General features: G+C 43.2%; 1 protein-coding gene across 5 annotated transcripts in view; it reads right to left on the minus strand.

Moving 5' to 3' along the window:
- PDE1C (phosphodiesterase 1C) overlaps window positions 1-16,946 on the minus strand; it is a 543,851-nt gene that overhangs the window by 401,287 nt on the left and 125,618 nt on the right. For all 5 annotated transcript variants that reach the window (XM_070059701.1, XM_002713741.5, XM_008261616.4 and 2 more), the window contains exon 3: window positions 9,451-9,622. In XM_070059701.1, coding sequence (XP_069915802.1) covers window positions 9,451-9,622 — 172 coding nt within the window. The remainder of the gene's footprint in view (window positions 1-9,450; window positions 9,623-16,946) is intronic.

The following is a 16,946-nucleotide window of genomic DNA, read 5'->3' on the forward strand; positions in this document are numbered from 1 at the left end:
TTCAAAGGCACAGAACATGAGGAACCAGGAAAAGAAGTACCGAGTGTGAGTTCCCAGGCACAGAAGCCTTTGCGTTGTGTTACAGTCTCCTCTCTCTTCCCTTGAAAAGTCTCCAGTTTTGAAGGCAGACTTTTCATGCCAGAAGCTTAGTGAAATTCCAGGGCCCACAGTGTCTGCTCCTGGAGCCACAAAACCCAAGTCTGATCCTGTTTACTCTGACTACAGGCTCCCAGGGCTGCTGAGCAGAAATTCCAAGTCCAAGCTTCCCGAGCAGATTCCATGTTCTGGACAGTGTGCTCTTCCCTTTCACGTCTATTATGCCCTTTAAATCCTGCCAGAAATCCTGGGGAGTGGGACTCTCTATCCTTACTTAAAAGAGTTAAAAAATAGAGGTTCTATTAGGTAAGCAAGTCCCTGATGGCTAGGGATCCTGAGCATTTTTCATGTGTGTGCCAAAATTAACATAATATAATAGTTTTACATTCAAAGGATGTTAAATATCACACTGGCCAGTGGTTCTCTGACTGGTCCTGTTAGGTAGGAATTCAGTTATGAGCTTATGTGTGTGTGACATAAAGGCCTAAAGAGAAGACATCTATGTCCAGCATATGCATCTGCTGACAATGTTTCAGGGGCAGCCCGGTATTCACATTCTGCCCTACCCCCTTCTATCTGATAACCTGCCAGGTGGAGATCCCAGCCCCTTCTGCCTGACAATCTTCCACAATCTCCCAGATGCAGCCCAGTATCTGCATTTCAAACACCCTGCTCCGGATCCCCATTCTCTAGGGGGTCCTGCTCACCCTTCCTCTGAACCCAGGATGGCACCAGCTAGGCTTCCTCCTGTCTGATACCTTCAAGGGAAAACTCAGATAGGAGCTTCTTAATATTTATAGCCATAAAATCCTTTGTTTCAGGAGGAGATGTGTGAAGACAAAGACCCATCTCCTTAACCACCACCACCACCACCACCACCACCACCACCACCACCACCCCCGGCCTCAACCAGACTGCGCGCTCAGCCCTCTGCTTCTCTGTTGAGTCGCCCGCCTGGTCTGGCCAGGTGTAATCTCTCCACTCAACCATGTAACCTCTACACACACCCCTAGTCTCTCAGGCTCTGTCTGGAGAGGTGTCCATCCATCCTTACGGATGTCCCTTCCCTAATAAACCTTGCTATTTTACCTCCCACTACTCTCTGTCTCACGCCTGAATTCTTTCTTGCACGAAGACAAGAACCCTGCAATTTCTCCGGTAACACCAATAGCATAAGCATCACCTAAAACTTATTTGAATTGCACATTTCAGGGCCTTGCTGGGCCTGGCTGTGAGCCCAACAATTGATTAAACAAGTCCAGTTGACTGCAATGCACACTTGAGTTTGAACTGTCAGAACCACTCTTCTGGGCACGAGTAATCAAAGATAAAATAAACAAATGGGATTACCTCAAATTGAAGAGTTTCTTTACAGCAAAGGAAACAGTCAGGAAAGTGAAGAGGCAACCAACAGAATGGGAGATGTTATTTGCAAACTACACAACAGATTAAGGATTAACAACTAGAATCTATAAAATGATCAAAAAATACCACAAAATCAAAACAAACAACCCAATAAAAAATGGGCCAAGGACCTTAACAGACGTTTTTCAAAAGAGGAAATCCAAATGGCCAACAGACACATGAAAAAATGCTCAGGATCCCTAGCCATCAGGGAAATGCAGATCAAAACCACAATGAGGTTTCACCTCACTCCGGTTAGATGGGCTTACATACAGAAATCAACCAACAACAGATGCTGGCGAGGATGTGGGTAAAAGGGACACTAATCCACTGTTGGTGGGAATGCAAACTGGTAAAGCCACTATGGAAGACAGTTTGGAGAGTCCTCAGAAACCTGAATATAGCACTACCACAGGACCCAGCCATCCCACTCCTTGGAATTTACCCAAATGGAATTAAAGGGGAGAAAAAAAGAGCCATTTGCACCTCAACATTTGTTGCAGCTCAATTCACAATAGCTAAGACATGGAATCAACCTAAATGTCCATCAACAGATGACTAGATAAAGAAATGATGGGATATGTACTCTATAGAATACTATATAGCAGTAAAAAAAAAAATGAAATCCGGTCATTTGCAATAAAATGGAGGAATCTGGAAAACATCATGCTGAATGAAATAAGCCAGTCCAAAAAGGGACAAATATCATATGTTCTCCCTGATCGATGGCAACTAAACGAGCATCTAAAATGATACCCATTGAAGTGAAACGGACACTATGAGAGAAAATGACATGATCAGCCCTTGTCTAGACTGTTGAAGAACAACTTACTATTTTATTCCTTTTAGTATTTTTGTTGTTGTTGTTGCTCTGTTTGTTCTACATAAGACCACTGGTTGAACTCTGTAATCAATGCACAATCATTCTTAGGCGTATAAAATTAACATAAAAGTGATCTCTGTTAAACATAGGAGTGGGAATAAGAGAGGGAAGAGATATATAGGTTGGCACATGCTCACTCAGACTTACCTCCTATGGTGGAACTAGAAATGTGCCAGGGGATTTTAACTCAATCTTACCAAGGAGGCAGGTACCAATGCCAGCGCACTTGGCAAAGTCATAAGTATAAATACACAACCGATCAAAAAGATAGGGTATGTGTCGATGAGATTTCACAAATAAGACCAGTGTAAGCAAATAATGAAGGATAGAATTAAAAGGGAGAGAATGATCCTGTGGGGGAACAGGACACACAGCAGACTCATAGAATGGCAGCACTCCTGCCTCAGAATCAACCCTTGGGACATTCAGATCTGGCTAAAAGGTCCATGAGAGTCTCACAGGCATGGGAAGCCATGACACAGTGGCAAAAAAACAATCTAAATGAAAGATCCTGGTGAACAAGACCCCAGCAGAAGGAACAGGCCATCAAGGAGAGAGGCGCCTTTCTCTGAAGGGAGGAAGGAACCTCCACTGTGATACAGCCTTGACTAAACAAGTTCAGAGTCGGTGAACTCAAGGGGCTTCCATAGCCTAGACAGCTCATAGCAAGAGTCTCGGGTGATTGCTGACGTCATAAATAAGAGTGCCAATTGTTAAATCAACAACGGGAGTCACTGGGTACATGCTCCCCACGTAGGATCTCTGTCCTTAATGTGTTATACTATGAAACTTAAAAACAAAACTACTAGTCAAACAATACCCTATACCTTGTGCGGTTGTGTGAGTGCAGCCTGTTGAAATCCTTGCTTAGTATATAATAAGTTGATCTTCAGTATATGAAGGTAATTGAAAATGAAACTCGATGAAGGGTGGGATGAGAGGGAGTGGGAGAGGGGAGGGCCACGGGAGGGAGGGAGGTGGTGGGGGGAACCACAACAATACAAAAGCTGCACTTTGTAAATTCACATTTATTAAATTAAAAAACTATATAACAAACAAAACAAAGGAAAAGATAAAAAGAACTTAATACTTTACCCTTTTAGTATTTTTTATGTTCTACTTAAACCTATTGGTTGAACTCTGTAATTAATACACAATTACTCTTAGGTGTTTAATTAATGCTATAACTAGCACTCAAATAGTATTTTACACTTTGTGTTTCTGTGTGGGTGCAAACTGTGGAAATCTTTACTTAATATATGCTAAATTGATCTTCTGTATATAAAGATAATTGAAAATTAATCTTATGTGAATGGAAGGGGAGAGAGAGTGTGAAAGGGGAGTGTTGTGGGTGGGAGGGAAGTTATGGAGGGGGGAGTTATTGTAATCCATAAGCTATACTTTGGAAATTTATGTTCATTAAATAAAATAAAATATAAATATAAAAAAAGAACCACTCTTCTAGTCCAACCTCAGTTGTGAGAGTCAAGAAACCAAATTTTGCCACAAAAAGTAAGTATGTATGGTGTTGGCTATGTTCCATAACTTAACTGAATCCTTTTACAATGCACACATATGAGAGTACTTTGGAAAGTTTATGAAACAAATGGAATGAAAATATAAATTTATTTTGATGCAAAAAATTTTGAAATTCATGCATAGTTTTTTTCATAATATGCATTTGCCATGAATTTGTTGATGATCCTTCACATATCAAAACATCACATTGTATGTTGCAAATCTGTATAATTTTTATTTGTCAATTTTTAAAGCTGGCTATGGGGAGAAAAAGAAAACAGAGGTTTAAAGAGATGAAGCAATTATTTGCCAGTAGTCAGAAAACTGGAGCTAAAACCCAGGAGAGCTGCTGTCAGAAGTTGGATGTTCCTATCTGTGTAGCTTAGCTCCTTTCATGAAGAGTGAGAACTCTCAGGACAACCATGCACTAAACTCTGTTACTTTCCAGCAACATTGGCTGGACTTGAACCTGGATGGGAAGGAGGAGACCGTCCCTTCAAACCCCTGCGCTCTATGGAACTTTCTGCTCCAAGACAGAGCACTTGCCTCCTCACCAGCACCCAGCAAAGCAAAGGGTGACTGGGAGGAGTGTCAGGGGCCACATTCAGAATTGAGATGTCATCACACACACACACACACACACCTCAACTGTCAACTTACACCACTTAGAGAAGAAAGGTGGTGCCTCTCATTTTCTGAAACCTGTCTTTCCAAACCTGTTTCAAGTTGTCACTTTCATGGGCAGGCATTTAAGTCACTGTGTGAGATGCCCACCTTCCACTTCAGAGCACCAAGCCAGGCCATTCCACTTCCCATCCAGCTTCCTGCGGGTGCCACCCTGGGAGGCAGCAGATGTTGGCTCAAGAACTCACATCCCTGCCACCCACACAGGAGACCCAGACTGAGTTCCAGGCTCCTAATTCTGGCCTGGTCCTGCCCTGGCTCTTGTGGGTCCCTGGGAAGTGAGCCAGAGGGTGGAAGATCTCTCCCTATCTGCCTCACTGTGGGTCTCTGCCACTCAAATAAAATGAAAACAAGAATTTTGATTCCATCATCAATACCCTCCAGCATTATTGGCCACTGACATAGACTGGCAGTGCTGGCCACCAATGACATCCCAGGGTGTTTGCAGGACCAGCTTAAGGATGGCAGCCTGGTTAGAAGAGGAGGCCCAGGAACATGTCTTGAAGCTGTAGTTCAAACACAACCATGCTTGTTTAATACCAGCTTATAGGTTATATACTTCTTTTGGGTGAGATCCCAAGAGCTGATAGAGATTAGGTAGGACCTCAAGTCCACATAAGTTACCCCTTGCAGCTGTCCTTGGTAACCACTAATGTACAAGCAATGTGAGTTTGTGTTGAAATTCCATCAGAATCACAGGTTACTCCGCTTCTTGTCTGCTACAGCATCATTGCATTGCCAGGGCCATGCCTGCCAATGTCAGAATACCTGTCATTGTTTTTGTCCTAAGAGAGAGCCTGGAAGACAATAAAATATATAAATTCTCTAAATTTTTTAAGAAACATACCATTTATAAATTTATAAATGCTTCCCACCACCTTTGGAAATGGAAGTAGAATTTAACTGTACAGGAGACTGTACCCTCTGCTCTAGAAATGACTACTTGAATAAAATTATTATGCAAATATTAGAGTGGAGTAGCTTGTATATATTTGCCCCTACATACTAGAAAATGCCTAGAAATGACTTCTGGGAAAAGTAGACTAAGCATCTGACTCCTCCATTCCATGTTCTTTTTCAGATTTATTTATTTATTTATTTGAAAGAGTTACAAGGAATAGGGGAAAAAGAGAGATCTTCCATCCACTGATTCACTCCCTCAGATGGGTCCAACAGCCAGGACTGAGCCAGGCTGAAGTCAGTTATCAAGAGCTTCATCCAGGGCCAGCACCGCGGCTCACTAGGCTAATCCTCCGCCTAGCGGCGCCGGCACACCGGGTTCTAGTCCCGGTTGGGGCGCCGGATTCTGTCCCGGTTGCCCCTCTTCCAGGCCAGCTCTCTGCTGTGGCCAGGGAGGGCAGTGGAGGATGGCCCAAGTGCTTGGGCCCTGCACCCCATGGGAGACCAGGAAAAGCACCTGGCTCCTGGCTCCTGGCTCCTGGCTCCTGCCATCGGATCAGCGCGGTGCGCTGGCCGCAGTGCGCCGGCCGCGGCAGCCATTGGAGGGTGAACCAACGGCAAAGGAAGACCTTTCTCTCTGTCTCTCTCTCTCACTGTCCACTCTGCCTGTCAAAAAAAATAAAAAATAAAAAATAAAGAGCTTCATCTGGGTCTCTCACATGGGTGGCAAGAGTTCAAACACATGGGCCATCTTCCACTATTTTTCCCGGGCCATTAGCAGGGAGCTGGATCAGAAGTGGAGCAGCTGGGACAGGAACCAGCACCCGTATGGGATGTCGGTGTTGCAGGCAGCAGCTTTTCCCAATATGCCACAGTGCCAACCACACTGCTCCCCACCAGTTCCTTTGAGGATCAAAGTTATTAGAATGTGTCTGATGGGGGCAGCATTGTACCACAGTGGGTTAATCCACCACCTGTGATGCCAGCATCCCATATGGGCACTGGTGTGAGTTCCAGCTGTCCTACTTCTAATCCAGCTCCCAGGTAATGCACCTGAGAAGGCAGCAGGAGGCAGTACAATTATTGGGCCCCTGCTGCCCACATGGGAGACCTGGATGGAGTTCCAGGCTCCTCTTGTCTTTGACCTAGCCCAACCATGGCTATTGTGGCCATTTTCCTAGTGAACCAAGAGATGAAATAGTTCTGTGTGTGTATGTGTGTGTGTGTACCTGTCTCTTTCTCTGTAACTCCTCCTTCTGAATAAATAAATAAAATCTTTAACAACAAAAAAATAACATGTTTGAGAAAAACCGTGGTGGTGCTGAATGAAGCAAAGTGTCGGGAGAGAAGAGACACCCCCGAAAGGTGTCACCAGGAAGAGGGGTCTCCCTTGGTGATGGGGAAAGAAAGGCAACCCTCTGTGGGGGGCCCCATTTCCATGGTAGATGACAGGAGGCAGAGCAGGGAAAGGGTTGGCTCAGAAGCCCCTGGCCGTTCTCCTGGGGACACTTGGGAACAGTTAGGGAGAAGAATCCCAAGGCTAGACTTCCTGGTCATTTGGCACATTAAGTTTATTGATTTGAGTCTTGTTTGATAATAAGGCCTGATGGCCATATTCATGGGCCCCTCTGAGTATGAACAAGGACAAACAGAAGGGAGTAACTGAAACTATCACTCCATATCATTCAGCAGTGATGAGCCTACAGGGTTTCTGTAGAGGACAGATGAAGCCAACTCACAGGAACCGTGTGCTCCTTTCTCAGCAAACGAGAGTCTCCAAAAATGGGGAGGCATAGGACATTTGCAATCACACACACAGATTCCCCCAACTGTGTATGTGTGTACATGTACATACACACACATGCATACACACACATGCAGCCAGGTGGTACTCAACCTTTCACCAACAGCAGAAGGAAGTCTGTGCCCTTGGCGAGGGCACTGATCGCTGATGTGCCCCTGTAACTTAAAAACTGTAGAGGTACAATGAAGCGCTTCTCTTGTCTCACTCCTTGAGTGACATGGGGCGGAGGAGGGGAGAAAAGTGAGGAGAACACACATGTGATTCGCTCTGTAAGATTACTTAAAATCCAGCTGTAGTTCATTCCTTTGTTTGCAATCCAAAAGGCATATAGAAGGCAAAGGGTATTATTTTAAGGGTAATCTTGGTTATCCTCTAATTTATTGATTGATAGTAAGCTGTTCCCACACTTGAGTACCTTCTTTGTAATAATTTATACAAAAGAAATCTCACTACCAGTGAGTTACCACAGTTAAGGACAAATGCATAAGAAAATATGAGCCATCTGATGTTCACATTGAAATAAACCACCTTTTTTGGAAGAAATGACAGTTCCAGAATAGCACAGTTGTATTAAAGGTATCAACAAATAAATAACCCATGTCTTGGGTTTCTGGCCTCAATTGCTAAAGGGTTGGCACATTTGTACCTCTGGGCACCTTCCCACTATACCAAGTATTAAAAGTAACCAGAAATAAGTCCTGAGCTTTAAACATATATATAGCCAAATCTCTTTCAGGAACCAGGACACTACCATATGATACAACTAGCAGATCAAATGAAGTTCATGACCACAAAATTATTCTCTCTTAAAGAACATGGACAGAATTCAGAGAGCAGATGATGATAAAGGAGTAGGATGAGCAAACCAGACATCGTTTTCATGAAAGTAATTCTTCAGATAATGAGCCTGGTTTAGGTGGAAGGAGAGCTGTGACAACATTGTATGTGAAGGGATTGACTCTACAAGAGAAGTTCCAAGGCAAGGATACGCAGACCAGAAAGCCATCCACCAGCCCCTCTCCCCCAACAGCCATGACAGCCACATGCAGAAAATCCCAGGTTCACAGGACGTGCAACTCTCTAGTTGAGTGAGTTTCATTTTATTCAAAACCTCACAATACAATTACCAAACACTTTCTAGGAATAAGAAAAGCATTTGCCTGCAATTCTTGTCTCGCCATTGCATCCATCACATTGTATAAAGAAATCCAAACCCCTATCCATCACTCCGTTTCAAAACTTATCTATAATTCAATCTACACTAAGAACCTTCTCACAATGAAATGGCTTTTACTGAGCGATTACACATATCACCTGGATGCAAAAGAGAGCACATTTTTCAAATATATTTCATGGACTCCAAGAGTTGTCTGCATTGTTTATGCGGGGAGAAAAGCAAGGTTTAAATGTTCTACCAGCCTGGTGAAAGTATGAAAGTCTGGTGGAAAGAAAAGTGAAAAAAATAAGATGAAAGGAGAGGAAGAAGCAAGGTGGGAAAAAGAGTCAGTTTTAATTCCAGTAGTACTGTTTATTTCAAAAGGGAGTTGAAAAGACAAGTTCAGGAAAAAAACACCTTTTTACACCATATTCATATCCAGATTGAGTTGTATTTAATAAGAGTGAGAAGGTAAAGGACAGAGTTATAATGAAAATGGAGCAGAAAACAAAGAAGCCTTGGTAGGAAAGTACAAGACTAAAAGATGAGCCAAACAGAGTGAACAGCCACCTGGCAACCAACACAAGAAAACTCTCACTTCAATTCAGCTGGCAGCACCCTTCATCGCTGCTAAAGACACAGGGCTGAATGGATTCCCACCCCATGCTTTCTCTCAGTACTCTTATCTCCAGGCATCAGCATCCTTTGAAGCGAAAGACTCATTAATCCAATTCACATTGCCAGCACCAGTAAATCCACAGCATCTAAATGGCAATGGCAATTAATACCAACAGCAACTTAACTCCTGATAGGATCTTCACCACAATCAGGAAAATCAGCCAGAAGTCTAGCAAGCATTGAGTCCAACACTCTTTTATAGATTCTAATAGACTCTGTGCAAAGAAGTGAAGTCACTGCCCAGCCACACTGAGGATCGATCCAGGGATCCATTTGGACCAAAGTGACTCCACAAGCAATAAGGACAAACAACTGCAGCCAGCAAACCTGAAGGATGTCTTCACCAAGGCTTCCGGGCTATCCAGCTGCGGCAATTCATCAGCCAGGATTTCCTCGGGCGGTCGTGGGTCGTGGACAATTGTCGGGCGTGGCTTCTCCTTGGCATTCCCCGTGAGCCCGTCGATGAGGGAGTTCCACAGACAGTTCTGTGACTTGGAGCCTGAGGCACAGGGAAAGAAGAGGTGCAGGTGAATTACTGACTCCCTGTGCTGCCTTCACCAACTCAGGATGTCAAAAACAGCGTGTGGAGGGGCCAGTGCTGTGGCACAGCGGGTTAAAGCGCTGGCATCCTATATGGGCACTGGTTTGAGACCTGGCTACTCCACTTCCAATCCAGCTCTCTGCTATGGCCTGGGAAAGCAGTAGAAGATGGCCCAAGTCCTTGGGCCTCTGCACCTGCGTGGGAGACCTGGAAGAAGCTCCTGGCTCCTGGCTTCAGATCAGCGTAGCTCTGGCTGTTACGGGCAACTGGGGAGTGAACCATCAGATGGAAGACCCTTCACTCCCTCCCTCTCTCCCTTTCTCTTTCTCTCTCTCTCTCTCTCTCTCTCTCTCTCTCTCTCTCTCTTCCTCTCCTTCTCTCTCTGTGTAACTGTTTCAAATAAATCTTTTAAAATAAATTAATTAATTAAAAGCAGCGCATAGAAATGTGTTGTATTTCTCGTCCTTTTCCCCAACATCAGAAGGCTCTGGGAAATACTGAGCAGGCAACGAGTGGAGGAACCAGGAGTTTTTTAAATTACATGCAGAAAATAGGCAAATACTCTGAGAACTTTGACTCATAGCTAAGTATTAAGGGTATATCCTGTCCCACTGCGGCGGTGATCAGCCCCAGACTCTAAACAGGGCCACAGGTATCTACTCAGATGTTTATTCAGCAACTGGAAACACAAAAGCCACAACCATTTTAGAGAGCAGTGAGATGTTCAGACACATGTTTCTCCTATGACCTTAGCTTATATGAGGCCCAAGTTAGAGGACTCCACTCTATAGAGACACCCACCACAAAGAGGGCCCAACCTCCAAGAACTGGGGTTCACCAGCAACAAGTGAATTCTTCTGCAATACCTAGAGCCAAGGAAAATGGTGCTGCGTTTTGTTGGTTCCTACTCTTCAGACACTTCCAACATATAAGCGATAAAGGCAGCCACTGCGTGAAGATGGATTCACAAAAGTACAGCCTGATCAGCCAGGAGTCAAGGTCAACACCAGCAGGAATGTCACGCTGAGAGAATGCCCCTTGATGGGATGCAGTGAAAATGGTTCTTTAACCTTGGTGGTCCTCCTCCCTAATGTCCCACCCAGGGTGCTAAGTACAGTCCAGCTTCTGTGAGCTTCATGCTTTAACATCTGACCTATACGCACTCACAGGTGACCCCAGAGCTTCCCCACATGACCTCACGGCATGAGGTGGAGGCCCACTCTTGGAAACTACCAGTGTAACAAGTCATCTCCTGACCTGTCAGCCTTCCTATATCTAAATAAGGATAAAAACTACTCAAAACGACAGTCTGGTCAGGAGAAAATATCAGCCAGTATCAATGGGGGAATACTCCAGAAAACACCTCATCAGTACTATGCTAAACTGGCAAGGTTACTGAAGAGTGGGAAAGTCTTAACTGACTATCCCTGCCAAGGGGAACCTAGGAAGGCAAGACAAAGAAATGTAAGATGCTATCCTCGATGGGATCCCGGCCCTCAGAAAAGACGTTAGATAAGATCTAGAGCCATGCGAGCAACACATGGACTCTAGTGAACAATAATATATCAGCATTGGCTATAACTGTTATAAATGCACCATACTGTGGTAAGAAGTCAACAACAGAGGGAAGTAGGCATGGGGGCTCTTTACATTATCTTACAAACAGGTGCGATGTGGGATCTGTATCTCATAGGAGAGCTCCTTACAGTATTTTTGCAATATTTCTGTAAATCAAAGACATTCTAAAATTTAAAATTATAAAAATAAAAGTAAACAAACAAAATAAATACCATAAATAAACTCATAAATAACTGTTATAAGAGACGTCTATGGCAAGTTTTTTTTTTTTTCTTTTTGAAAGCAGAGCCTGCGGGCATCACTATTACCACGTTCAGAGTGCCTTTGGCTTCTGCTGGTTAGGCTCCTCAGATGGAAGGAAGATTTAATCATTGAACCAAAATACTGCCAGGTCACCTAACCGTGACCATCCGAGAGGTGGCTGGCTTTCACTCTACCCCACCAATGCAGGGGAGGTGCCTTTATCTAATCCATACAAAGACTCCATAAGGGTCATAAGGGATGCACATGGAGAAGAAGCAACAGCAGAGAATGCACTAAATGCATGCACTCTATGCATGGGGGAGTTTGTCAAGGGACAGAGGTGGGTGCGCAGTTGAATGCCTCCATGGGATCCTGACCAGCCCCCTGCAACCAATCACTGAAGAATTCATCCAGGTTTATCCTGCCTGAAGGACAGCTCTGCCACAAAAGAACTTTACACCTGAGGAGAGCACCTCACAGGGTGCTCTGAGCATTCACCGAAACAAGCCATGAGTGGGCAGAAAGCGCTTTTAATATCATGGTCACGATCAACCCCCTTGGGGTGTCTAAACTGTTTTTGTGTTGAGAGAAAATAAAGCTCAGTAGCGGCAGGAAACAGATGTCTCCACCCCTGAAATACAAGACAGCTTTTTAAAAAAATCCTCAACCTGTATCTTAATAAGATCTGGTCCTATTGATGAGGGTCCAGCCGTATGGTATGAAGACCTGCCATACATCAGTGATGTCTGGTTGTGAGAGGAAGTCCAAGAGCAGCAGGCTGTTTACTGACATTCATCGAAGTGAAAGCCTTACAACACACTCCCCACTCCTGTCTCTTCAGTCCTTCAGTTACTCATTTGATAAGAACATAGTGCATTTCTTCAACATGCCGAGTTCCACTCTAAGTCTCTATGAACAGACAGCTGAATGAGACTGTTCTCTTGGGAACTGGTCAACCCACAAGCAATCACAGGAAACCAGCAATACAGCAATAAAGAGAAAACAGAGCTACAGGAGCCTAGAGAGGGCCCACCATTCTGCCTCAAGTCCCTGGGGAAAGCTGCCCAGAGAACATAGCATCTGAAGTGGGTCCAAAGCATGAACACGTCTTCAGCAGGTAGAGAGCTGGGGAACACAGCATGTGCAAGGGCTCAGTGGCATAGCAAAGCAGCTTATTGAGGCTGCAGCAAAGTGATAGTGCAGATACATCAAAGACTGTCTGGTAAGTGGTAAAGTACCTTGAATAAAATGCTCATCATTTTAGAACTTCTCTTACAGGCAAAAGAACAAACAAGCAAGCAAGCAAAACCAGCATAAGGTTTTTAGGCAAGAGCATGATGACATGACCATGTCTGTATTTCAGAAAGACCAGCAAGCTGTCCAGCAGTGAAGCTGGGAGAAACAGTAGGGTACACGAAGGGCTCTGGGATCCCACAGGGTGCCAGGCATGTGTGTATAGGTGGAATAACAGTCTTACATGTATGTATGACTAGCTCTTAAGAATATATAAATATGACAACTAAACTAAAGATTCATTCAAATGCATTAGTGAATGCATAGCTTTTTCACTATTTTCTGTCAGTGACCTGAGAGGACCATGAGATACTTTTCTATTAAGAGGTCCCAGATGGACAAGCGATGACACGTCCAAAAGTTGTACCAACAGCCACAAAGAGGCACTGACAGGTGTGAAAGCAGATTACAGTAGAAGCTACCAACAGGAGCCACTCAATACCACTCATCCCCAACTTCCATGCCACCGGCCTGGAAACCACACACCCACTTGTGCAGGTTTCTTTGAGGCTGTGACTAATCACCAAGGTCCTGGCCAATGAAACAGGAGGTGGGGGGATCCTGAGGCAAGTGTTTCTTTCTGAATACAAAATATAAGTACTCAAGGAGAGGCCAGTGGGCACTGTGGCACAATGGATTAAAACCACTGCTTGCAATGTCGGCACCCTATATAGGAGTGCTGTCTTGAGTCCTGGCTGCTCCAATTCTGAAATAGATCCCTGATAATGTGCCTAGGAATGTAGTGGGTTATGGCCCAAGTACTTGGGGTCCTGCCACTCATATGGTAGACCCAGATGGAGTTCCTGGCTCCTGGTTTCAGCCTAGCCCAGCCCTGGTTGCTGCAGCCATCTGGGGAGTAAACCAGCACATAGCTGGTGCCTTTCAAATAAATAAATACATCCTTTAAAAGTTAAAAATATTCAAAAAGAGGGAAAAAAGTTATTCCTTTAAACTTGACCTTTTCATCTTTTTCCTTTGTCCCCTTTCTTTTCACGCTGAATGCTAGACATGATACTAGAGCTGCAGCAACCATCTTGTGACCATGAGGTGACAAGCATCATGACAAAAGAGAATCTTGCATATGTATGAATAGAAAGGTTGAGAAAATCTTGGTCCCTGACAGCCCCAACAGAGTTGAACAGCTGCCCTGGTCTTTATCAGCTCCTAATCTCTTGATGTGAGCCAAATAAGCCTTACTCATTACATTCTGGGGTCTTCAGTTGTTTGCAGTCAACTGCATTCATAAATGAGGCAAATGTGCTCATCACACAACAAAAATTGTTCCCCACATCCAAACTGTACCATCTGCAAGATACCTGGTATTAATATTTAAATAAACAGCTTGGTTGTCTTGTGAGAGGAACCATTACATTATATACTTTGTTCCTATTAAAATTATTAATACATTAACTGAACAATTAAAGCATACTACAACTTTTTTCAAAAAAGATTTATTTATTTGGTTGAAAGAGTCACAGAGAGAGGGAAAGTCTGAGAGAGACAGACAGAGAGAGACAGAGAGAGAGAGAGAGATCATTCATCTGCTGGCTCACTCCCCAGATGGCCACAACAGCCAGGAATGGGTCAGGCCAAAGCCAGGAGCCAGAAGCTTCTTCCAGGTCTCCCACATGGGTGCAAGGGCACAAGGACTTGAGCCACCCTCTACTGCTTTTCTCAGACAATTAGCAGGGAGCTGGATAGGAAGTGGAGCAGCCAGGATGCAAACAGGCATGCATACCAGATGCCATCACTGTAAGAGAAGGTTTTACCACTATGCTACAATGCCAACATTTCTTCATTTTTTTTCAACTTTTACTTAATACATATAAATTTCCCAACTGAGTCAAAAAAAAAGAGAGAGAGAGAGAGTGAGAGAACAATCTGGGTGAGTCACCTTTAGCACACCCTTAACCCTGAAGAACCAAACAGAGCTCTCTGGCCACACCCATCACAGCCTCTAAGGATCCATCAAAAGCAGACAGTCCACTTAATCTAGAGTCATAGTATAATGAGAAAAAGCACTGCAGCGAAGAAACCAAAGAATATCTCCACAATGCCAAGCAACAAATGCAGAAACCAAGGTAACAAGAACAAGGAAGACACTATGATGCCTCCAAATGAAAAAGACACCCCAATTCAAGATTATGAAGATGATGAGATAGAAGAAATGCAAGAATTGGATCTCAAAAAATTGATAGAACATTAAGAAGTTCTCAAAAACAAATTCTTGAACTATAGAAATCCTTAATGGACAGGATAGAAAACCTCTCACGCAAAAATGAAATATTAAGGAGGAATCAAAATGAAATGAAACAAGTAGTAGAACATGAAACTGTGATAGTGACGAGAAATCATAATGAAATGAAGAATTCAATAGATCAAATGACAAACACATTAGAGAGCCTTAAAAACAGAATGGGTGAAGCAGAAGAGAGAATATCGGACTTAGAAGACAGAGCACAGGAAAGTATACAGTCCAACCAAACAAAAGAAGAGGAAATTAGAAATCTAAAAAATATTGTTGGGAATCTATAGGATACTATTAAAAAACCCAACATTCGGGTTCTAGGAGTTCCTGAAGGCATGGAGAGAGAGAAAGGATTAGAGGCCTTTTTAGTGAGATACTAGCAGAAAACTTCCCAGGTTTGGAGAAGGACAGAGACATCCTAGTACAGGAAGCTCATAGAACCCCTAATAAACATGACCAAAAGAGATCCTCACCATGACACGTTGTAATTAAACTCACCACAGTGAAACATAAAGAAAAGATCCTAAAATGTGCAAGAGACAAATGTCAGATTACTCTCAGAGGATCTCCAATCAGACTCACAGCTGACTTCTCATCAGAAACCCTACAAGCTAGGAGGGAATGGTGAGATATAGCCCAGGTACTAAGAGAGAAAAACTGCCAGCCCAGAATATTATATCCTGCAAAGCTCTCATTTGTGAATGAAGGTGAAATAAAAACCTTTCATAGCAAACAGAAATGGAAAGAATTTGTCACCACTCGTCCAGCCCTGCAAAAAATGCTTAAAGATGTGCTACACATAGAAACACAGAAACACAGCCATCAATATGAAAGAATGTGAAGGAAGAAAACCTACCAGTAAAAGATCATAGGAAGCTCAAAGCATATACTAGAAAATATCTTTGGGAAAATGGCAAGGCAAAGTCACTACTTATCAATAGTCACATTGAACGTTAATGGACTCAACTCTACAGTTAAAAAGGCACAGACTGGCTGAATGGATTAAGGAACAAAACCCATCTATTTGTTGCCTACAAGAAACACATCTTTCCAACAAAGATGCATGCAGACTGAAAGTGAAAGGTTGGAAAAAGATATTTCATGCCAACAGAAATGAAAAAAAAGCAGGTGTAGCCATATTAATATCAGACAAAATAAACTTTAACACAAAAACTGTTAAGAGAGACAAAGAGGGACACTATATAATGATTAAGGGTTCAATTCAACAGGAAGATGTAACTATTATAAATGTATATGCACCTAATTACAGGGCACCAGTTTATTTAAAAGGTATGTTAAGGGACTTAAAGGGAGACTTAGACTCCAATACAATAGTCCTGGGGGCTCTCAATACTCCACTCTCAGAAATAGACAGATCAACCGGACAGAAGATCAACAAGGAAACAACAGATTTAATCGACACTATTGCCCAAATGGATCTAACATATCTACAGAACTTTCAATCCTACATTTAAAGATTTTACATTCTTCTCAGCAGTATAAATTTCCAAAGTACAAGTTTTGGATTATAGCGGCTTTTCCACCCATAACCTCCCTCCCACCCGCAACCATACCTTCTCCCACTCCCTCTCCCATCCCATTCTTCATCAAGATTCATTTTCAATTATCTTTATATATAGAAGATCAACTTGGTATATACTAAGTAAAGATTTCAACAGTTTGCACCCACACAGAAACACAAAGTATAAAGTACTGTTGGAGTACTAGTGTTACCATTAATTCACATAATACAACACATTAAGGACAGAGATCCTACATGGGGAGTAGGTGCACGGTGACTCCCTTGTTGATTTAACAACTGACACTCTTATTTATGACGTCAGTAATCACCCAAGGGTCTTGTCATGAACTGCCAAGTCTATGGAACACTTTTGAGTTCATAAACTCTGACCTTATTTA

The sequence above is a fragment of the Oryctolagus cuniculus genome, chromosome 16 (assembly GCF_964237555.1).
Source record: "Oryctolagus cuniculus chromosome 16, mOryCun1.1, whole genome shotgun sequence".
In the NCBI taxonomy this organism is placed as follows: domain Eukaryota; kingdom Metazoa; phylum Chordata; class Mammalia; order Lagomorpha; family Leporidae; genus Oryctolagus; species Oryctolagus cuniculus.